The 25,239-nt window shown below is 39.7% G+C and overlaps 1 protein-coding gene across 1 annotated transcript in view; it reads right to left on the bottom strand.

Annotated features, from left to right (window-relative positions):
• Positions 1–9,507: 9,507 nt before the first annotated feature.
• The window catches only part of LOC105920979 (dedicator of cytokinesis protein 3), a gene marked incomplete at its 5' end in the record, with an annotated part of 76,733 nt that continues 61,001 nt past the window's right edge, over positions 9,508–25,239 (bottom strand). Inside the window, 3 exon segments of the mRNA XM_036129195.1 lie at positions 9,508–11,756; positions 12,108–12,193; positions 12,738–12,857. Coding sequence (XP_035985088.1) covers positions 11,067–11,756; positions 12,108–12,193; positions 12,738–12,857 — 896 coding nt within the window.

Raw genomic sequence — 25,239 nt, 5'->3', positions numbered from 1 at the left:
GTCCTCTTTTTCTCTCTGACACATTAGCTACTCTTTTCTGTGTGACACAAACTGATCTGAAGTCGCCCGCTGCAGCCCTTAGTTTCACATGCCGGAGACCTGACTAGGACCCAGGGCTGCCTTCTAACAGCTACGTTTGGCTAGCCATAGCTGCAGAGCCACTTGCTAGCCGCTGCCCGTTGCTGAAATAAGCAGTTTACCCTTGGAGTACTTCAACTGCTTCCAATTGGATGCCCAAAGTGAACCAAACTAACACAGTGGCACTGACAGGTTTGGCAGAGAAATAAACAGGAAAAGTTAAATGGTTTATTTAGAATGGTTTACTAAATGCGTTTTCACTATGTTTTTGAAACACGTGGAGCTTACAGGATAGCTTCTGCTAGCTTCTTCGAACCATGCCATAGCTGATGTATTTCGAGTGTGTTTTTAAGTTATAAGAAACGTTATCTCCACCGGGGTTTTATACATTGATGTTATTGATGTTTGGGATATTGATATTGGGTTTGTGTTTTCTGGTCCGCTCATTATGACCAAAATAAAGCCAAAGCTTTTTGAAATTAGCACCGAATCTTCCTGGATACTTGTCTACAGTTCGTTTCAAACATAAGGTTTGTTTTGTTTCACTCCACCATCATTCAATAGTGCTATGAGCGTTATTACCGCATTAATATGGAACATTAACGTCGGTTTAATGGTGTTTTTGTATAACCTTAGGATTAACCGATTTTAGCGACTGGTCGCTACAGCGACCTCTAGCTTCCTGGAGGTATAATTGCATTAATAAAATTGGCTGAAAATCAATTGATGCTGCCACTTCAGCATGACTGTAGAACACCCCCGAATGTGGCTCAAGTTTCAGACAATTCTGATGTCGAATTTCAAAATAAGAGCCACTTGAAATCTGTATTTATAGTCACTCTGAACTAAGATGTCAATGTTGCTGCTATTGTGTAAGTTTTAAAATAAAAGCAACCATTGAGATGTGCCCTGGGTAGGTCAGCAGCACATCACCCCCACTATAAACAGTTTTGGTACAGAGTTTTTGGCTAAGCAACCAGCCGGGCGCCTGTCCCTTGGACTGCTTGTACCCATTAGCTGCTTCCAGAGTCCCACAGGCCAGAAAGCCACATAGAACTCCTTCAGCTTGACAGCTTTCCTCATCACTGGTGTCCACCAGAGTGGCGAACAGAGTGGGGCCCCGGTGACCTGCAATTGGGCGAGGAAACATTGCGTTCATTTGTTTCATTCATCATAAGGGGTCTTTGGGCTGCTCTTTGTCTGGACCCTCACCTAGGACCTGTCTTCCTTGAGTAACCCTACTAGGGTCATGAAGCCCCTGACAGCATAGCTCCTAGGGTCACTGAGGCACTCAAACCCCTCTACGATGATAAGGTGGTAGCCCAGGGGAGGGGTAGTGCAATACAGTTACTCTTAATAACAAAATAAATACTGGTTGCCACAAAAGAGAACTTACCCCCAAAAAATCATATTTTATGTTCATAGGGAACATAAGGGAAAATAACATTAAACGTTTGTATACTACAGATTGTTACAGTAGATTGCAGATTATTACTTCTGTCACGATTGCCCCCAATAGGGAGAAGTGTTGCAGAACATGGTTGATGGTTGGATCCACTGAACCCGCTCCGAATGTTAACGTGACTTAACACTTCGTGGCTGAGTTGCTGTCATTCCCAAACGCTTTAATTTTCTTGTGATACAGCTGACAGTTGACTCAAGAATATTTAGGAGTGAGGACATTTCATGACTATTTGTTGCCCAGGTAGCATCCTATCACAGTTCCATGCTGGCATTCTCTGAGCTCCTGAGAGCGACCCAGTCTTTCACAAATGATTGTGAAAACACTCTGTGTGCATAGATGCTTGATTTTATACAACTGTGGCTATGGAAGTGATTGGAACACCTGATCCCTATGATCTGGATGTGTGAGCAAATATTTTTGGCAATATAGTGTATGGTAAACTTAATGTTTGTCTTTTAATTTGAAATTCCACATCAAATATTAATGAGCTTTGTTGAGCAGCATCTGGAGGTATTCTAGTGTCATGCTGAAGTGGCAGCATCGATAGATTATCTACGGTTTAGTTGCTGCAGTGACAGCAACTTTGGTCAAAATTAGTTAATATGTAGAGATTTCAATTGGCTCTTATTTTGAAATTCCAAATCACATTTGGCTGTAACTTGTTGAGTGACATCTAGGGGTGTTCTACTGTCCTGCTGAAGTGACAGCATCGATTTATCTACACTTTAGTTGCTGCAGTGACAGCAACTTTCTTCAAAATGAGTTAACATGTAGTGATTTCAAGTGGCTCTTATTTTGAAATTCTACATCACATTTAAATGAAAGTTGTTGAGCAACATTGGGAGGTTTTCTATTGTCATGCTGATGTTATAGTAGTCGCAGAAAACGTCCAATTCTATAGCAACAAACAACACAGGTCAAATTGAGTCAGTGTAGAGATTTTTAAATGCCTTTATTTTTAAATCCCAAATCATGTACATGGACTTTGATGAATAACTTCTGGAGATCATCATCTGTCATATTTAAGTGAAAGTCAGCTGGAAAAGAAATAAGTTGTTTGATTATTTTCTGAGGATAAAGAGTGTGACCAAAACATTTATTTCTACCAGAATAATAGAAAAAAAGACACATAAAGCATGGAAAAAATGTTATATAGCTGATGTATATAGGTGTGAAAACACTTGGTCATACACCGTAAAGATGTTGCTTTTATTTTGAAAAGTAGTGTAAGCCGTCACTGCCATAATCCTTAGTGTTTACGTGACCAACAAAAACAAGTTAGCGCTCACTTGACCGCAGTGCAACAAGACCGAGGAGCTGGCAGCATTAACCCGTTCCAGAGGAGGTACAGGGACGCTAGTATCATGTGCTTCATGGAGACGTGGTTAGATGGATCTGTCCCGTACTCAGTGGTCTCCCTGCAGGTCAAAAAAGGCTGCAGTGCTTGCTGTTTTCTTATGAAGAAAAGATCAACCAGTGCACTAAATTCAATAGATGGGTTGTAGAGGGGGGCCCAAAAAGACTGTTGTCCCGGGCCCTGGCAAAGCTGTCAGCTGGCCTGGTAATGACTGTCACTGAGCAAATATGAAACTGGACAGTAGCCTATGTAAACCCCAGAAAGTTGCTTTATTTTATTGCACTTTGGCTTTGCATATACTGCATACAGCGTGTAAAAATAAACCTTAAAAATAATCTAGCCTAAAGAATACATTTATTTGCTGTCGGTAGCCTATGGGCTACTCCGTTTCTTCCACTCTGTCAAATATGCAGTGCAGCAGGTAGGGGAGGAGCTAGCACAGTCAAGTGCAACAGTGCGAGCTGCTGCTACAGTCAATAGATGTATGAATGAATGTGAGTTAACAACGGAGACAGAGCGAGCAAGAAAGAAATATAGAAAATGAAGCAAACGAGACTTTGGGGATTTTTTGGAAAGAAGTCAGTGGGTAAGTTAAGAATTCATTTTTCATATCCTCAAAGTCTGAAGATCATCATCATTCACTGTAGGCCTATTTGTTTAACTAGCTAGTTATTATAACCATACAGGCTAACGTTATACGTTAGCACTTGTACTGGCATCTTCTAGTATAGAATCTCCTCCGGATAAAAACACAGGAGAAGAGAGAGACAACAGCAAGTGATGAGAGTAATATTACAAATATAGAAGGACACACCAGATAGACAGCAAGAGGTGAATAGTGCATGTTGTGTATATATATATATATATATATATATATATATATATATATATATATATATATATATTCATGTCAACATAAACAACGGGCATTACAATATCAAGTAAACAGGTTAACTTTAATTCACCACACCGAAGCATGCATCTTTCTGATTACCACATAAACAGAATAACTGGCTAATGATAAATAAATACGTCTGAACAAATAGGCAAACCATTTTACTGGGGCTGTGACCCCCTCAGGTTGTAACGTAACATTAAACCGTTGTCAACAAGCTTTATGCCATTATGTATGAAAACCATACAGATTGACTTTTGCTTAATTAAAATGCAACAACTCAAACTGATCTTCGAACATTTTGACCGTCCCAGCTTGGTGAAACAATTCCACCCAAAGCTCCGTCGTTCCCAGACCTGTCGGTTGAGTCTGAATCAGGCAATTGGAACGGAAACCCGGCGATCATAGAACTCTTTTGCAGCTTCTGGTGAATGGAAGACGTGCGTCTCATCCTCAAACTGAACTCGAAGACGTGCTGGATATAGCAACCTGAATTTTATCTTCTCATAAAGGAGCTGCTTGATGTTTTTAAATGCTGTACGCTTCTTCGCCAGGTCCACAGACAAATCCGGATAAATCCTCAGCTTGGAGCGAGAAAAAACAATCTTAAACAGAGGAGGAGGCCTTAGGTTCCAACTCTCACCCTCATTCGGGTGTTCAAAACATCGTTCCTGCAAGCCAGGCCAATAACAATCCTAACGACTCCTCGTTACAGAGGAGTGGACCAGTTTTGGTTGAATCTGCTGGCTTAATGACTTTAACAACTGCCCATTACTATGGGGTGGATCTGTTTCTGTTGAATTTGCATGTTATCTAACCCATTACAAGGCCTTTGTTGGGCAGTAGTTTAAAGCTTGATGCTTCACATTACTCCAGACTTTTTGAATTAAGAAAGCTTCCTGGATAGGAAGCAAAACGTCTTCAAACTACGGAAAACAAGTCCAGTTGCTTTGTTTTTTACTTTTTTTGGAACAAGGGACAATAAAACTCTGGACCGGTTTTACGCAAATGTTTTTTTACGTCCTGTCTCCATTTCTCTTCACCCTTTACACCTCGGACTTCACCTACAACACGGACAGCTGCCATCTTTAGATGTTCTCCGATGACTGAGCCATTGTGGGCTGTGTGTCTGAGGGGAACGAGCTGGAGTACTGGTCGGTCATCATGGACTTTGTGGACTGGTGTGAGAAGAACCATCTGTGTCTAAACACCAGTAAGACCAAGGAGATGGTGATCAACTTCCGGAGAAGACCCCCACCTCATTCACCTGTGAACATCCAGGGGCAGGAGATAGAAACTGTGGAGAGTTTCAAATATCTGGGTGTTCACATCAATAATAAACTAGACTGGACTCATAACACTGACGCTCTATACAAGAAGGGCCAGAGCCGCCTCCATCTGAGGCTAAGGTCCTTTGGAGTGAGCAGGTCCCTGCTAAAAACTTTTTATGACTGTGGTGGCCTCAGCACTCCTCTGTGCTGTCGTCTGCTGGGCCCCAGGCAGAGCAGGACAGAAAGAGGCTGAATAAGCTGGCGAGAAGGTCCACTTCTGTCCTGGGCTGCATTCTGGACTCGGTGGCGGAGAGGAGGGTGTTGTGTTTTCCAAGCTTACATCCATCATGGAAAACACCTCACACACTTTCGCAGTTTCCTTTGTTTATTAAAGGCATACTATGCAACATTTTTCAGTTAATTAATGTGTTCCATACCGTTTTGGATGATTAAATGAGTCATTTCAGGTCGAACAAAGGTTTTCTCGGCCGCCCTAGTGGTCTGTGGGGGAAATACCGCAATTGCAGGAGCACTCGGCCCGCACACACAGGCTCAGAAGTCTCGTGCAAGACCGCGAGAGTCGGTCTTGCTTTACGCGAGAACTCCATGTGTTTTTGCCCTGCCATTCACTATGTGCACGCGCAAAAGCAACAACAAAGAACCACGTGTTAACGTCAAATAAACATGCAAGCATATCGAGTTTTATTATTATTATTATTATTATTTTATGTTGGCGCCTCGAGGTGGCGGCGAGGCTTGGCGAGGCGGCGGCGGTAGCGTCTCGCCAACATATAATAATAATAATAATAATAATAATAATAATAATAATAATAATAATAATAATAATAAAACTGGCGAGGCGGCGGCCGCGGCTTGGCGAGGCGGCGGCGGTAGCGTCTCGCCAACATAAAAAAAAAAATAATAATAATAATAATAATAATAAAACTGGCGCGGCGGCCGCCTCGCCAAGATAGCGCTGCGGTAAACCCTGGTGTTCATACTTTCACTGTGTTAGTCATTGTTTGTACTGCCGTTATTTCCACTTTTCGTTGCGTTCGCCTGTCTGCTAAGCTCAAAACAACCGCGCCTGGCTTGACGGAGAAACCAGAACAGCTGAGCATCTTTACAACAGTGCACTTTTACTTTCGCCCTCTGGGGGGAGCCTCGCTGGAAAATCAACCCAGGTTGCATAGTATACCTTTAAGCCAATGTGTGACAAGTGAATTTCTCCACTGTGAGATCAATAAAGCTTATCTTATCTTTCACCTGTGCTCATGAGTTTATTTAAAGTTTTGATAATTTAAAAAAAAGCAAAAATAAACTGAAATTTTAAAAGTTAATAAACCAGACTGCGGTGAGTTATTACATATTTGAAAACACAACAAAATGAAATTTAAACTTTCATCACAAAAGCTGGAAAGTTTTGAAAACCAGTTTGTATTACTGACAAACCTATTGGTTATGTTCAGTTATGTTATGTTATGTTATGTTTATGTGCAGATGTTCAGTTTTACATCAAGTTATTCTACAGCCTAGAACAGTGGTCACCAACCTTTTTTGAAACTTGAGGGCTACTTACTTGGTGTTAAAGACATGTAATTTAAATCCCATATTAAACAGGTTTCAAGAGTTTTCTTTTTTCACCTCCGGAATATCGCCAAAATTAGAAACATTCTGTCCAGGAGTGATGCTGAAAAACTAGTCCATGCATTTGTTACTTCAAGGCTGGACTATTGTAATTCTTTACTATCAGGAAGTCCACAAAATGCAGTTCAAAGCCTTCAGCTGATCCAATATGCTGCAGCAAGAGTTCTGATGAAAATCAACAAGCAGTATCATATTTCTCCAATTTTAGCTTCCCTTCATTGGCTTCCTGTTAAATCAAGAATAGAATTTAAAATTATTCTTCTAACTTATAAAGCCCTCAATAATCAAGCTCCATCATATATCAGAGCTCTGATTACCCCGTATGTTCCTTTTTCCCCCCCCCCAGTGTCTTGTCTAGCAATGTGGCAATAGGAATTGATGTCTCAATGCCAGATAGAGCTCGACAGATTTTGCTTTTACAGGTGGAGCGAACAGCTTTCGCCATAGTGCTCCACTTGATTTATGCTTGTAAATAGCTTTATTGTGATTCCTGCAAGGAGAATTTCAAATTATATGGACATTACAATGGGAGAGTAAAGGAATAACAAGAAGTGAAAGAGAAAAAAAAGAGAGAGTAGAGGTGAAAGAAAGAAGAGATAAAAGGGAGAGAATGATAAAACGTTCTCCGTCTGCTCCGTCACCTGGAAAGAGAGACACAAAAAGAACAGCACAACCAACAGACATAAAGCAACAGATACAATCGAATAACACCTAGATACCATTGCTAAATCATATATATTATTATGTAAGCTGACATGTGTAATGTGATACTTGAAAAAAGAAAGTGAAAGAACATAAATAAATAAATTATAAGAGTACTGTATATAAGTGAACACTTAATACCTGGGACCCAGCACCTGTGGGAGATGTCAGAGTACACTAGTTTAGGTGAAAGTTATCCAGAAGGAAATGGCTTGATAGTGATTGTGGAGAACCAAAGACCCGCCTTCCCCGAGCACAGAGGCAGGAGTCAGGGGACCCATAATCCTGGACTCCCAAAGGGGCCCCTAAAGCAGGGCGCCCAGGAGGGGCCGACACAGGATATCTGCACCCCCCCCCAAGGAAGGAGCAGAGACGACCCCGAGGAAATCCCCCAGCCACCGCAATGCCGACGCCCTCAAGAGCCGCGGGGACGAGCCCGTATGTTCCTAACAGAGCACTACGCTCTCAAACTGTAGGTCTGCTGGTGGTTCCTAGAATCTCTAAAAGTAGAATGGGAGGCAGATCCTTTAGCTATCAGGCTCCTCTCCTGTTACCTGACTCCGCCAGATAGATTTGCTCCGCATATCCATCTGGAAACCTTCAGTTGAAGTAACTTTGGGAAGGGGCGAAAATACTGGTTAGCTGATTGGCCTATGTTGGTGATAGACGGGCAAAATGAACCAATCAGATTCGTCGTCGCTCTGTTACGAGCGACGACGAAAACACAACCACAAGCCAAGCTACTCTTGCTGCTGCAGGTAAAGGCTCGTTAGCTCAGCAAATAAATACTCTGTAATTCCGATAAAACTTGCTCGATTGCCACGCTAACGCTAGTTTCATCGGCTGAAACCACAACCGCCATGTTGTTTAGACTGAACTGACGCCCTTCCCGTTGCGTCACACCTCCACCCGCCTCAAAGCCAACGCTGATTGGACGTTCGTTTGGTGAACGGCTCCAAATTTTCTTTAACGGAGAGTAGCCAGACTGATCTGCGAGTGAAACCTTGAAAGCTCGCGAGATCAGGATGGTCTCACGAGGCTACCTCTCCTGTGGAACCAACTCCCAGTTTTGGTCCGTGAGGCAGACACCCTGTCTACTTTTAAGACTAATCTTAAAACCTTCCTTTTTGACAAAGCTTATAACTAGAGTGGCTCATGTTACTCTAAGCTACCTTTATAGTTTTACTGCTATAGGCTTAGGCTACTGGAGGACATCAGGATCTAATTTTCTCACTCTATAGACTTCTACTGTTCTTCAATTATGCATTATGTGTTATCATTTCTGCTTTAACTCTTGTTCTCTCTCTTTTATCTTCATAGTAGATACACCTGGTCTGGCGTTCTGTTAACTGTGACATCATCCAGAGAAGACGGCTCACCCGCTACTACCATCTAATGTAAAACAGATTACTGGATCAATGTGTGCTTCTGTGCTTTTTTGTCTCTCTTTGTGTCTCTGCTCTGTCCTCTGTAACCCCAGTCGGTCGAGGCAGATGACCGTTCATACTGAGCCTGGTTCTGCCGGAGGTTTTTCTTCCCACTGTCGCTTTATGCTTGCTCAGTATGAGGGATTGCAGCAAAGCCATGTACAATGCAGACGACTCTCCCTGTGACTCTACGCTTCTCCAGGAGTGAATGCTGCTTGTCAGGACTTTGATGCAATCAACTGGTTTCCTTATATAGGACATTTTTGACCAATCTGTATAATCTGACCCAATCTGTATAATATGATTGAACTTGACTTTGTAAAGTGCCTTGTGATAACATGTTTCATGAATTGGCGCTATATAAATAAAATTGAATTGAATTGTTATGTCATATGAAGGGCTACCTGTACTGACCTTTGAACTAGAAGAGATAGAGTTCACCTTAACTTCATGTAAAATAAATACACTTGTATTTATATAGATTTAAAAATGACAATATCTATAACAAAGCAAGTGTGATTAAATAAGAACAGTAACAATATAAAATAAAGTTTCAGATGCAGCTCACTTCATCGCAATAACCTGATATAAAGATAATAAAATCGGTTAAATGATCTGTAGCTTTTTGTCTGCAAGTGGAGGAAAAAAGAGAACACACATCCCAGTGAAACTGATAATAATGATGATTGTAATTCATTGGGTTACAGTTAGTGAACGCAACATGGAGGAAAACATGTACATATTTATGAACAGCAGCAACAGAAGCAGGACATTTTAAAAACTGATGCTAGAGGCACCAACATCTGTCAACATGGTGATCTGTCTCCAAGACTAAAGTCTTTAACTTACACCTCAAAACCTAAAATACAGGACATTTGTTCAGAACTGTGTTAAAATTAACTATTTACAGTAGTCAGATTGTGAAAGTGAAAATAGTATATCGTTTGATTAAATTCAGGTCACTTCTGTTACTATAAAAAATGTAAACAAAAAAGAAAACTATAAACAAATGCATTTATTTATCAGCAGAAACAAACCTCAACTTTAATAGTTGCATTTTCTAAGCTACAGAAACATCAGTGGACAGTATTTTTGCCGTGCTTTTTAGGTATTGCCCTCTGGGGACCGCTCACAGTCTCTGTTTGAGTGTCAGATTCCACAAAACAAACATGCATACAAACATTACCCTGATTTTAAAATAAGATTCAGTCGTTACTTTCATAAAAATGACAGTGTGTATTTATTGTAGCTAATATTCTTTATAAATGTCCCTGCACATAAAACTATGTTTATTTACAGGTTCAACCACAGAACCATCATCAGCTAAAACAAAACAAATCCACTGCACCTTCACAGCTTTCAGTAAAATGGGTTTTACAACTTTAAATTTAAAGTCTTTGTGGTTGTGAGGCAATTTGCCACCTTTCAAACAAGTGCACGTTTATCAAGCAGCCACTTTGGACTCAGAAAGCCAACATCTTGCATATTTCTACACCGACTTCACTTTCAACCAAAAGTATAAACTTTAAATATAAATTAGACATTTTTTACGTTATATACTGTTTCATTTTTACACACATACCACTGGAAAAATACTTCTCAGTTCCATCAAGGTTGCCATTGTCATTAGATTTACAAGATTACTGATTCATTTTGTTATTACGCTGGCTTTTCTAAACTTCTAAAAAACAATATTTTGAGTTTCCATCTGGTTCTCAGCAAAACTGTTTGCTTGATCAGTTTGCTCTTTTTATTAATAAATGGGAAGAAAAATTCCTCTTAAATCTTGCTTGTTCCTTTCATAAAGTGCCATTCATATACCCTTATCAGTGTATAAAGAAAATATAATTCCTGTGCAAATTTTAACTTAAATTTCATGTCAGTAGGATAATATGCTTGTAAATTAAATCAAAATAAATAATGAGATCTGTGGGGTTTTAGGAAGCGGCATCATTTGGAAACGTGACCTTATTTTAATCCTTAATGATGTAGAAGGAAAGCTATATCAGTCTATACAGTGATGCAGTGAGATGAAAAGATAATGTTCGAATGCTGAGAACATTTCACCGGCTCGCAGAGGAGAGAGTCTGAGAGAAAGCAGATCATTTGAACCATCAGTGGTTCCTGAAGGACCTCTGAGGGGAATCTGAATGTTTCAGAAGCAGTTTCATGTTTATGTTCAACAAAGAGCTTCTATTTTGTTTATCTGATCCACTGGCTGAACTCACTCCTCACTGATGCCGTGCTCCCACGCCACCTTAGCTTGTTCGTCCTTGGTTGCTGCGATTAAGGGCTGGGAGATCTTACGCGGCATTGGTCGAGGTACAGGAGGGCGCGATGGACCAGATTGGGTGATCAGGTGGTCCTCCTCAGGGATGCAGCCCTCTCTGAGGTAGGGTTTAGGGGGTACGGCAGGAGGGGGCTCATGGAGATGATAGAGAGGTGGATTGTGGGGAATGTAGTGTGGGTGGAAGTGGTGGTGGTAAAACGGGTGTTGTTGCTGTTGCAGTCCATCCGGCTGTTGGGACTGAGGTCCGGTGAAGCCCAAACCTGGAGCCTGAGACTGGATCTGATAGATGACCTGGGGCGGGTTGACTCCTCCCGGGGCAGAGTTGCTGCGGCAAGGCGGGGATTTAACTCCCTCCAGGACGTCTGGCTCAGACATGCTGTACCTGACGGGCTGATAAGGAGAGTCCAAGTCTTCCTGGTCGGTGGTCCAGGCCTGGCTGCTCGGGACGGACTCCAGGGTGTCTGTGCGGCTGGCCGGGGGGTCTGAGGAGGAGGTCGCACCGCCAAAGTTGCTCTCACTGAGGGATGAAACCCCAGAGCTGGCACTGCCTGAGAGTGTGGAGTTACTGCCATCCAGGACGGACTGCGGACTGGTGGGCGAGGCAGGTATAGGGTGCAGGGGAGACTGGTGAGACAGTAAACTGAGTCAGACGGACATCTATCAACAGGAAGTCACCATTGACTGGGTTTGTGTCCAGATTCAATGAAAGTGATCAAGACAACACAAAAGCCGTAATTAATGTCAATACCAATTAGATTTTTTTTTAACTAATGAAATGAAAATGGACCCAAATAATTAAAATATCTTCAAAAAATATTCATAATGTTTGAAAAATTTGCGAAAATAAATAAAAATACGAATGAATAAATAAAAAGGAAGTTGTGCTTCTTAAGGAGAGCAGACAGACAGATGTTAAAGCATCCATACTAACAGCAGGAACTGGGATCAGGAGGAGGAGAAGGAGAAGGAGGGTACCTTTCTTAAGGAGCGCGCAGGGAGAGCTGGAGGGAGGTCGCTGACCTGGTGGTGGAAAGCGTCAAAGTGCATCGACAGGTGCTGCCCTACAGGGGGAGACACAGCAGGACTGAGAGATCCACGCTCACATCTCAGAGGAGGGAGGAGGGAGAAAGAAGGAGTGAGGCAGGAGGTCGCAGGACAGCGGGGAGGGGAAACGAGAAAAGAAGGAAAAGAGGACAGAAGAAACAAGGTGAAAGGAGGAGCAGGAGGACAACGTTGGATCAGGGAGGAGGTGGAGGAGTGTGTGATGGAGAGGTGGCCATTAAAGCTGATCTTAAAAATAAGCCTGTTTCATTGGGTTCCTACATATCCAACCTTTGAAATCTACAACTCTGTGTTCAACTTCCACTTTTTCTACCCAACACCTTTCCATGAGGTTCATTTGGTGTTCCCAGAGTGGAGCATAAACATCATCTCAACCATAAAGAAGAAAAACCGTAAGCTTTTACACGTGAGAAAGGTTGAAAGGAGAAAAGTTCTGCTCATCCATGAACATCACAAACCAGGATCCACAAGTGAATCCCTGAAGGAACACCGAAGCAAAAAACTGACATGCACAGAGCGATGCACGCAGCAGCGGTTTTATACCATGAGGCACGTTCCGCGGGGGAACCGGTGGAGCCATAACGCTGCCAACATGAGAAGAAAGGAAAGGCAGAGCCTCCCTGGTGCCGCTGTCCAAACTCCAGCTGCTGGGAGTGGTGAGGACTAGAGGAGAGGATGAAAGAAGATGCAGGAGGGCATTAAAAATTAATTGGCTTCAATATAGTCTCATACTTTTTTATATTTTTCAAAGATATGTGTATGTTTGGTTACCTTTCTCGGCCACAGAGAGGTTGGGGTCACTGCAGGGCTTACAGGGACCGATCACCTGATGAAACAAGGCTCTCTGAAAGTTTGGTGGCTGGAAGAAAGACAGAGACCGATGAAAAAACATTAATGGCTGCTTGGATGGAAAGGGTTATCAGTAATTACAAAGTTGGCAAGTCAAGAATAGATTTTATAGAGTCCATCCTGCCACCAGCTGATACTATGAGGGACGCAGTTTAAAAACTAAACAACATTGTGTCAGAAAGTAAGGGGCCTGGAAACTTGAAACGTCTGCAGAAGTGAAGCTACTCTTCAGACATGTGATGTAGTCAACAGCAACAACTGCTTTGAAATGATGAAACCATCCCTATCCTGCCTGCGTACCTGTCCATTCTCTGTGATGTTGGAGTACATTGCACTGCTCGGCCTCTCCCTGTGGGGCGGCAGCAGCATCAGCATTTCTCTATTGTGTCTGTACTTGTCTGGCAGAGAAGGGGAGCCCACTGGAGTCAAAGGCGACACGGTTGGAAAGAAGAAATAATGTGTCACAAAGATCAGAAAATACAAAACTGAACGTAACAGAACTTTTTTTGTGTGTGCATCTGATGAGGAACTGATGCGCTCACCTCTTAATGTGGAAGGGGTGGAGTTTATCATCTGAGGAGGCGCAGAGTGGGTGGAGCTAAGACTGGAAGAGGAGGGGCTCGCCTAGAGAGAAATCAACATGTCATTCTATAAGAGCTGAACTATAAACTACTGATGAAGACATGGAAGGATTCTTGATGGATCAGCATGAAGCTGGAGTGTTGAAAGTATTCTGTACTTAAGGTGACATCTGCTGGCAGACCTTAAACATTGCCTCAGCATAAAATAAAGGTCAACAATAAAGAAGCAATAAAGGTTCCATGTCCATCTTGAAACATTTTCCTTTTTTTTTCTTTTAAAAACAATAATACAATATGTTGTGCTATAATGTGATTGTGCCATCATAAAAAATGACGAGATGAGCTTTACCACGATCTCTAGAAACACATCAATATATTTACAAAATACAAAGATAATGCTTATGCAGCAAGGCCTAGAGTATAACATTTTATTATTATTTCGTTAAATGACCATTTTTTTTCTACAGCCAGCCAGAGTACGTACATCCTAAGAAAAGAGACAGACAAACATTAGTACAGTAACTGTGACTGGACACCACCAGTTAAAGCCAAGCCTGCTGCATTGTGGCGTCCAAAGTGTAACTTAGATAAGAAGATAACTTTTATAAATCTTGTAAAGCATAAGATAAACTACTTCCTTTATGAAGCAGCATATACTTTTTTTAATCTTCACTTTACACTTATCTGCTAAGCTGGTATCATTTCCCTTTATCACTACTTAATATAGCTATAACCATGTATGTTTATATATGCCTGTAAAACAATATACCCCATATCGTGAGTGTACTGTATCTACACCCACATACTTTGTGTTAACCCCTGTACAAACCTCTAGATCAGGGATGTCAAACTCATTTCTATATTGGGCCACTTTGGCATCATGAAGTCATTAAAAGGGCTGGTTGGACCTGTATACATGATGCTTTTGATTTCGTAATTTCATTCCTGTTTACATAAAAAATGTAAAAGACTTCACAGTAACATAAAATTAGCAACTTTGGGCCCATTTCAACATTTTATCTGCAAAAAAAAGTCAATAATCGGGTGAGTTACACTTTAAACTCATCATTTTGCATCACTTTTGCTCTTCTTGGACATTTCTGGGTTGTTTTAATGAGTTGTGGGACAACTGACATCTAGTGGCAGAATGGTGTTACTAAATAGTAAAAAAAATAAAAATAAAAAAAATCAACATTCGCTACAGGAGGCACAGTTTTAGCCCCTTTATATAATTGAAAATGACATGTCTCTACATTATGACATAATATGCCTTCTTTGGCTCTTGAGGGCCAGATAAATTACCTTGACAGGCCGGACCTTGAGTTTGACACATCTAGTGTGAAAACTGTACTTTTGTGATGCTTTTTAAATCGGGTCAAACTTAAATATTACTTGAGGTCTGAGCTTGTTTTACTTTACAGTGTGACTCCACATATAGAACTACAAAAGCTTTTTAGTGTTGTTTGGACAGAATAGTGTTTTACATTTATTTACACTCAATTTGTTTTGTTTACAAAAAAAGAAAAAAATAACATATGTGTCATCTGCAAACATTTCAAAATGTAATACATGTGAAACCCTACAGATCTCCTATATAGGTAATAATAAGCTGTGGACCCAATAAAGATTCATAAGGAACACAGCAAGCAATATTCAAACAGTGATGAATCTCATGACAAATTCACAAACAGTCTTCTATCACTTCTCATTTACTGCTATATATTCCCATTAATCCAATATTATTCCAATTTATTGTGATTTTTAAAAATACTAAGTTGATCGCCTGTAGATTGGTATAATTTGGGAGCATGACCCTTTGCCTTTAATAGGTTTAAAGGTGAAATAATCAGCTTGTAGCTAGCAAGTTTATTTTACATACAATTTTTACATTTTCATCATTATTTTGCTGTCATTGATTACTTTGAATGATAGCTTTCTGGGTGAGGGCTAACCTGCATACGATAGAAGTCCTCTGGGTGCTCCACCACCATGCCATCCGCCAGGATCAGAAGATTTCCTGCTTCACTGGAGTTAGAGGAAAGAGAAGGGGAGGAAATGCGCACTGGAGTCAAAACAGCAATGGGACTGGGAGAGGGAATAAAACCAGGAATAGTTTAAACGAAATGGATAAAACAGGAATAGAGTTCGGAATAGTTGAAAGGAAGAGGAACACAGAAAAAAGGAATTGGAATAAGAAAGGATAGAGGGTGGAGAGACCGGGAGGAGAGGAGCCGTGCAGATTGCAGAACAAAAGAATTGGCAGAAAGATGCCAAAGTAACATCCAAAATATACATGCAAGTGATTTGGTGAAAAAGAGAAAAGTCCAGAACATGCAAGGACCCAAACGTAGAATAATATCAATTGGGAATGATAGACAGAGAGAAAGAAAGCGGTGTAAGTTCAGAAATTGTGATATGAAAAGAAGACTTTTGAGATCCATTGAGGAACTCAGCAAAGATCATAAAGGTGAAACAGCAGACGGAAGCAGTGAACATTGATGGAAAAGAAGCTGGTGAGAAGAATCTCTGTACATCTTTAATAAGCTGTGAATTTCTTCAGAATTTATCTCAATAAAGCTAAGGCTGTATGCTCTATGCTGAATCAAATGATATATTGTTTTGTCCTGTACAGCCTTAGTAGTGAAAGATTGGGAACAAAGAAGCAACAAAGCTGAAAAAGTTGATACTTTTCCCCACCAATAAGTTGTCCCATGCATATCTGGAACTGGACTCTTGTTTAAAATATCTTCCAAAAGTAGCTTTGACCTTGCTCTGCCTAAAGTTGGGCTTTCCCAAATCATATGTGGTGTATAATGACAGAAAACTCAAGTCAGGCAAGATTTAGATGCCTCCTATGGGAAAGAGACTCAGACCTGAGCTCAGACACTGTTCAGAGTAATGTTTGTGGTTATAATTTTCATTAATTTTTAGCTGTTAATAACGGCTCAGAAGTATAATGTACACCAAGTTTCCCTTTCTACAAGATAAAAAGTGGAACGTTTACATCAAAATGGGCACTACTGTTCATCTCAAACTAAACTCTTCGCTTAAAATATCCCCCAAAGATAGTTAAATTCTTCAACCTGAAGACCTGCAGTTATTCTGAATGAGGATGAGACAACAGGACTGTGTGATATATCAGTATGGCAGCCTTTGAATAACTAGAAATAAAAACAATCTTTTAGTTCAGCCTCATTTAAAGACGAGGTAAAGTTTAAACATTTTTGTGTGTGCTGCAGACCTGTGTCGGTGCATGAGCTTGAAGCCCTCAGGACTCATCGGGTTATGAGAGGCCAGGATCCCTCTGTTGATTCCTGAGCCAGACTTATCAAAACCAGGTGGACCCTGAAAAGCAACATAGAAGCCCTGCTCTGATTATTCATACTGCTCCTTCACAGACACACGTGTTCTGGGGTCAAAATGAGAGAAAGTTAGATCAGAAGGGCTTTTCAGAGATATCCATTCTTAATTAAACACTGCTTTTCTGGTCTGAACAGGCAGAATTTTATCACCTGAAAGAATCATTTATAAATGCAGAAGGTGAAATGTTCCAAACGGAAAGAGTTTAGACTCAAAGCTTTGATGTCTTTGCTTCCGGCAGAAGAACATCCTCTTTGAGGAACAAACTAATTAGGCTTCTTCCGCGCACAGATCCACCCACTATGATATGATAAAAGAAATCTTCCTCCAGACACACAGTTGGTTTAGGTTTGTTTCATCATATTAAACTCGCAAAAGAACTACTGAACAACAGCCGAGTTTCTGATTCTCTCATTACAGTATTCCCTCTGAGCACTGGAGATAAAAGTCTAAATATTAATTTAAAAGCTCTTCTTGTGGACCATCTTGTGCACTCACATGGCAGAGGCTGCTCCTCATCATCTGGAACTGATCGATCAGCTTCTTGTGCAGGGGACGCATTTCTGGGTGCACCAACTTCTCGTGCACAGCCAAGCCCACCCCTAAGATATGAACCTGTGGGGAAAAAAAGCAACAAAAAAAGTTTTGTTCTGAGTTTAGCAGAAGTGCACAATGTTTTTCCTCCTAGCTCAATGAAAACCTTTAGTTTTGCATCTTTTGAGTAAGTCTCACAACTGATCACAACTGACCAATGTGAGAGTTGGTTTCTGATTGATGGAAGATAGTTTTCCTTTCACTGTGCATTATGAGCATTTAGAATAGTTAAATTTGGCTTTTATTATTGAAAAAGAGTCTTAATTTATCAGTCAGGTAAAAAAAAACTTGTTCTGGCTACAATTTTAAACCTTCTTAAATGCCAAGTTTCTATACACAACCAAGGAATTTTAACCCAGCTCCACTTTGCTCTCAATGAACAGACATTAAAATATAAAGGCAAGATTTCATTATTATAGATAGAAAGAACTAAAAAAAAAATGTGAGCAACTAAATGTATCTTTTAAGATGGACTATGGTATGACACCACACACCTTCTTTCTGTTTTGTTCTTCGGTCTCTTGTTCACATAGCCAGGCCGGCATTATAAAGTTATGAGTTGCTTACTTCTTCACTAGACATGTTTCGACAGGTGATGCTGTTTTGCTTTGCATCTATTGTTTACAAATATGTGCATACGAGGTGACGGGTGAGAAGCGGATGGAGGTTGCAGCAGGAATGGAGGAAGAGAAAGGTGTGGCTTGATGCACAGCTTATTTTGATCTACAAACAGTGCTCAGGCCCCACCTAGTGGTGAAAAGTCGCTTATTGCAAAATATGTATATTTTTCAGATTTATTAAAAAAGAAGGAAACAAAGTTGTGTTAGTAACAGTAGATGGACCAAATTTTGTATAACGATTTCTAGTCACACCGGTCACGCTGAGTCACACTCAACCACACGTACGTATTCATGCATCAATGCCTTGCCGAGGGGCACGCCAACATCTAACAGGGGGAGGCTGGAATCAAATCTTCAACTTTCATTGTCACTATGTACCAGCACCAGAACATCTCTATGTAAAAAGCTGTGCTGGGTAATTTCCCATCTTATTTGTGGACATTATTAACACTTTCAAACACTGCTATCCTATGCAGTTTTTGTTTCTTATTTTCTTTACAGTTCAAAGCTTTTAATCATCAGAGTAGCCAATTTAAATCTTAATGCTTTGTTCTCTCTTGGATAGACTTTGGTCATGCTAGATAAATACAATTTAATTGAAATTGGATTGAATTCAACGCATAGTCATAATTGATTGCTTGTACCTGCATTGTGTTAATCTTGATTTGTGTCATTTCATTTATGTGCAATGTTCCAATGTAAATATCAGACTCTGAACTTATAACTGTGTGCCTTGTTGCCTCTGATGAAAAACAGATGCTAATCTCATGGGACTCTGGTTAAATAAAATGGAAAATGAAAGAATCTGTGTTTTATAAAGTTATATAAAGTGTGAATATTGTGTCACCTGCTCCTGCATGAGATCTTTGAGCTGTGTGATCTTCTCTGTGTCTTCAGGGTGACTAGTGATGTATTCCTTATCAAAGAAAGCCTGTTGAGAGGAAGAATTAGGTCTGCATTAACTGACCGGACGATTACTGCTAATGTCTGTAATAAGCTGAATATACTTTTATAATGCTGTAATACAAGCCTTTTGTTGACAGATTACAGAACCAGACCCAATTTCATACAAATGAACTCTTTTCATACATTTTAAATTAAACCTATTATTTTAAACAGCGGTTAGAGAATATTAACAGCTCCTGTGCTCCATAATAACACAAAGATTCCATTTAGGCTCATAAAAAAAATAGAGAGGCAAAATAAAACCTGAAGAGATGGCCATTCGTGATAACAATAAATTCTCATTATGGAGCAAAGAGGACAGTACAGAAATAAGGTAAGAGCTGGACTCATTAGAAGAGGCGCTTGTGTTTTGTAAAGTGTTTTTTTTCTCTCAACCTCTTGGTATCTGGCGATGCCCCCGTTGACGGCGGCGTCGATGACTCCATTCAGCGTCATGCTGAGCAGGTTGATGTTCCCGTGCAGCTGCTTGTGTTGGTACTGACTGATCAGAGTCCGCAGCTCCTGGTTCTTATTTTCCACCACAGAGATGGCGTTTTCCAATGGACTCACCTCCACCTGAAAATGACAGTCCAGTTAGAAAGATCGACAGTGATAAGAATAATTTAGTGTCAGTGTGATTACCCACAACTAAATTATTTCCAGCATCCTCAGAGTTGATGAAGGGATAAAGTGCCACACATATGGATAATCCTTTTTATTTTATATTTTTCTTGTTTGGATCCTAGACTTCTTAGACAATTTAAGGATAATTATTAACAAATAAATACAAAGCTGCACTATAGATTTTCAGCAGGAATTTCAAAAGCATTCAGACCGTAAATATGTAAAACAAGCAAAAATGTTGAAGAACTAGACTGTATGTATATAAGTATACAAATAAATACTTAAGACAGCATGAAACAACATTTATCAGCTGATGTCACAAAGAGTTAAATTCGTAAAACCCAAACGTTTAGTGACCCCTCTCAATGAAATCTCTAGAGGTATATGCATCGGCTTGTAGTGCAGAATATGGCTATTCCAAAAATACCAAATTCAAGATTTGATGTGTTAGACGAAAGACAACCTGCCACTTTGGTAGCCGTGTCCAAATTGTAAGTAAAAATCTGAGGTAACCACAGATTTAGATTGTTCATCTCTAGAAAATGGGACAGAGAATAAAGTCTGCAAATAAAAAGTTGTCCTGTTGTTCTTTTTCCATACTCCATTTTCTATTCCCATGTTTATCCAGGCCTGGAAAATACTACAAATCTGACACTGTATGAAAACCGTGAACATAGAGTTTCACTGCACAGATTAACAAAATGGTATTATTCTAGTCGAACACTACGGTTATTATATCAAACGCAAACTACATAAATTCCTTTAACTTCATGGGATTTATCTCGAGCAAATATCTAAAGCTGTTGAAAGAAAATGTATATATTTCCAACAGGAAAAAAACTTTGCCCAGTAAACAGTTTACTTCACTCACCAGTTCCCTCTTTTCTACCTCAAACCAGCGTGAAATTCCAGGCAGAGGATGGGTGAGGATCAGAGTCGTCCTTTCTATCCAGAGACTCTGAAAAACAAGCACAGCGAGCAAACTTACTGAATCTATAAATCCCAGCGCAGGTTTCACTTTCTTTGACTCTCACTATAATGGTGCTTTTTCACCTCCAACAAGAACTGCTCTGTTGGTTAGGAAACATTATATCAAATCCCTCTTTGCAAATTAAGATTAAATTGTATATTTTCTGAGAAAAAACACATTTGTTTTGAGACAAAAATATGTGTGTTACTATTTAAAGACTTGGGAAATAATTAATTTTCTTCAAGCTGATCTGACTGAATTCTGCTGTAGGATTTGTTGAATAAATTGATCTCTAACAGGAAAAAATAATACAGAATACTAATCAAGAAGGAAGGGAGTCTTGAGCTCCTTGTTATATTTTAGGTAGAAAAATAATTTCACCCTCCCTCTAAAATGTTCTTTTAAAAGAACTTCAGCAAATGTTACAGCAGATTTGGCCATCTTTGACTTTGACGGCAAAAAGCTCAAATTGGCACCAAATTAGGTTTTAAATGGACTGATGATAAATCCATGCCCGTTTAGTTGTTCCATTGTTTGATACAGGAGAATTTTTATCTATATTTACCTTTACAATATTTACTGGATTTGGTCATTTTTTTTTTGGTCTTTAGAGTAGAATTATTGTGACACACCCACCTTAGCAATGCTTGTAACTAGCCAAAGATGTTAAGAGTGTATTTAGCAAAAGTTTAAGTAGTCATTATTTGGTTTATTTACTGCCTCTCCTGGTTCATGACTGCGGTGGGCAAGGTGAGCTTTTTTTATTTTTTTGCATTTTGATTGTTAAAAAATGTCAAAAATATTTTGAGTGAAAATATGTTTATAATGTGCACTTTTTTCTTTATTTTTTAACCATACATGTTTTAAAATGTATATAGCTTAATAACGACATGGCAAACTCGTCTGCGCTCACCTTAAACTCATTCTCTCTGTCTTTGGGTCCTTTGTGGAACGGCCGGTCGTAACGAAATCGCCGAACGTTGTTCACTCGATAGAAGCTCTTGATGCGGTCTGGAACTCTGTCCATCTGAAGGACGGTGACGCTTTCTGGAAACGGTGTCACGGCGTAAATCTGGAGGTCTGATCCGAGGAGGCTGAGGTCAAGGATCTAATCCAACATGTGGAGGTCAAACTTAGATAGTGGCAAGAGTTCTTGTACACATGGAGATGCTGAAGTGTTATTTCTGAAGGATACACTGTGCATCACACTGCAGAATGGCCTCATCTGGCTGATTCGGGTGCTGCATTGCAATGGCTTGTGGGAATTCTCCCAGCATCCTTTGCTGGAAGGCTTCTAACCTTTCATAGTCATGGCCCCGGCAGACAAACTCTTTGTTCTGGTGTGACCAAATCAAAAAAAAAATAATAATAATTTCAACTGTGCTATTAATATATTTTAAAGGAAATGCACATAATTTCGTCTAAAATCACTTTTACTGCCAACTTAACTGAGCATTAAAATAATTTCATGCTCCCAAACATTGACTCACTCTGAGGAAGAAAGGAAACTTCCTGCCGTAGAATCCCACCCTGAAGAACTCCGGCTCCAGACGCTGCTGCTCCATGATATTGTCATAATATGCTGCCTCCATTTTCTGCAAACATAGACCACAATGGAAAAACCGTATTAAGTAATATTTACACTTATCTCACATAAATAACGTAAAGAAATAAATAAAACAAATATTGTTTTACTTCACTCTAAATACAAAAATGATGACAAACCTATAGGTCTTATAACAATCAACCTGCCATCTATGTATATCTGGTATTTAAAATAGATTATGTAATACAAAACGGTATAATTAAAGAATAATTTTTTATCACTGCAGTAATGCTGGGCTCACCCGTATCCAGCTGAGACTCTGGTAGTCGTAGAGAGATTCATACTGGAAGGCCAGTTCTCGGCACAGAGGAATGCCAAATTCCCAACACTGGAGGAAACAATCCATAAACATTTCATTAGTTTCTTTTCAGATGACGGAATTCAGAATCTAAAACAAATGAAAGCGTGCCATGAGAAAAACACGTTCCAGATATTGAAATATATGAAGAGGAGATTGGGCAAATAATGTTTATGCTGCCATTTTATTTTACCTTTTTCTGATATTGTTGGATCTAAATATTCTATCATTCTGAAATTAATAACGTTAGATAATTTTATTGAAACTTCATCAAATGGTCCTTTACACACAGAAAACAAGGAAGATAAAACACTTGTAGAAACACAAATAACTTAGCTTGGCAATAAAAAAAGTTAGAAGAAGCCAGTTAATTTACTGTGTGTGATTTGGACAGTTTTGAGCATGTTGACTAACCTCAGACTGGTATATAGTCATGTCCAGTAAATTAGAATAGTATAGGAAAATTAATTAATTTCTGGAACTCAGTTAACCAAGTGAAATATATTATATAGACTACTTAAACATAGACTGAGGTTTTCAGGTCTTGATTTCTGCTAATTATGATGATTATCCACAAATAGCTAACAGAAACATGACTTTTAAGGTTAGAGTATTATACCATATTTTAGGAATATTTATAGCACTAAAATCTAATTCTGTTGAATAAAAAAGCAGAAATATTTTATATATATGGACAATAACAATAACTAACCGGTCCCTTAACTAAAATAGTTGACAGCTGCTTTTTTTGGTTTTAAAGATGATAATAACATGACTGAGCTACTAACGTTTTGCACAGACTGTGTTTGACAACGAACCTTTCCCTTGTTGAAATAGTGGATGACTTTGCGGCAGAGGCCCTCCTTCCGGTGCCACTCAGTCTGAGCAGGATAATGCAGGAACTCTTTAACTGGTCTCTCGTCCCAGTGCAGCAGCTCCCAGTACAACAGCAGGGTGAATGCAGCCTCTGCAGCCAAACAAACAGCGTCAGTAACACGTCACTACCTTTTTTTATGTGCATATATCATTATATACATATTTACCAGTGTAGTTCTCAGCCTGCAGATGCATGTCACACAATTTGTGGATGTAACGGATGTACATCTCCTCTTTGTTGATTTCCGATTTGTAGAAATTCTGCAGAACAAATATAAACATTCCTCTTATTCGTAAAACCCAATAACTTACAGAACAAAATATGAGCTTGACTTAATCTTACAAGAAGGTTCACTGTGCAGCCAATCTTCTTGTTTTCTGTCTCATCTCCCTTCATACAGTCCCTGAACAAAAAACGATATCAGGATTTAAGGTTGACCTCGTCCTTCAGTAAATTTCCAGTTTCCCCGGTGTGCCATAATGTGGCATAATGCTCCATTCACCCATAATAAAGGATGTGCTGCTTAAAAACTTGTTAAAAAGAATACAATGTCCTATATTTCACCTGTAGTCCAGCAGTCGCTCCATCAACCGTGTAACCGATGTAACAAACGAGATTCCTGTTTCTTTCCACGTCTCCTGCTCAATCTTCTCCAACAGACTGAGAAGAAAACATGCAGAAATGAGGTAGTTGGGCAACAAAGAAGCTGTTGTGTCTTTACAGATTGGACACAAGTCTAACGGCTGTTTAAAATCATCTGTAAAGACCGAACGTCTACTTGTACTGTTGGCTTTAACAAACCATTTAGCAGTTACATTCAAACAAAACCTCCCTGCTTCCAAGAGTTTCCTTGGAAGTCCAGGATTAGTAATTGATGGAAAATCAGAGCAAATTATAAGTGGTTAATTTTCAATGGTGTTAAACTCAAGAAGTTGTTGTAAAGCATGTTTGGGGACTTTTCATTATTTTTTTAAAACACTCACTAAAACAGGTTCACTAAAACAGGAAGCAATAACAAAATAGATGATGTGCTGTCTGTGACTGCTCTGTCTGGAACACATGTGGCTACGTTTTGGCAAACAAAAAAAGGATAAAATGGACGCTTTACTGCAAAAAAAAAAAAAAAAAAAAAAAAAAGAAAAGTAAATTAAAAGCGTGAAAAAATAGGTGAGCTCCATGGCAGCAAACAGGTAAAAAGGACAGATTTATCCTCATCCACAGAAAAGTGTTTCTCTCTTGCAAACAAATTTTATCTCAGGATCTAAGATTTAGGAGAAGGAACCACTCAAATCCACTGGAAGCTGAGGAACCAGGGAACAACACAGTTAATGCCTCATCTAAGATGGATAACTTGAACAGCAGCCGGACCACTGAGATGAATGTAATATTTATACGAAAGTATAGTGTTTTCAGGAAATAGAATGATGTGACAGGGCTCTTTCTATTCTAGTCTGTTGCTGGTTTGTTAGGTCTTCAGGCTACTGCCCTCAGATAATATTTCCTCTGATGTTCCCCTCCTCACTGGATAAACCACTCTATGTTTGGGTTAGGGTTAGGGTAACCCAATTATGAACTAAAATTGTAGCTGAAGACTTTGCAATCCCTACTTTAATTTTGGGTGGACACTGTGTCATGCATTGATACCTGTGTTTTCTATTTCATGCATGGTTATGTATTACTTGACTTTGGTCATGGATATGACTCAGTTATTGTAAAAATGT

The sequence above is a fragment of the Fundulus heteroclitus genome, unplaced genomic scaffold (assembly GCF_011125445.2).
Source record: "Fundulus heteroclitus isolate FHET01 unplaced genomic scaffold, MU-UCD_Fhet_4.1 scaffold_145, whole genome shotgun sequence".
NCBI classification, from domain to species: Eukaryota; Metazoa; Chordata; class Actinopteri; order Cyprinodontiformes; family Fundulidae; genus Fundulus; species Fundulus heteroclitus.
Note: the sequence above shows the minus strand (reverse complement) of the source record. Positions and strands in the feature narration are given on the sequence as shown.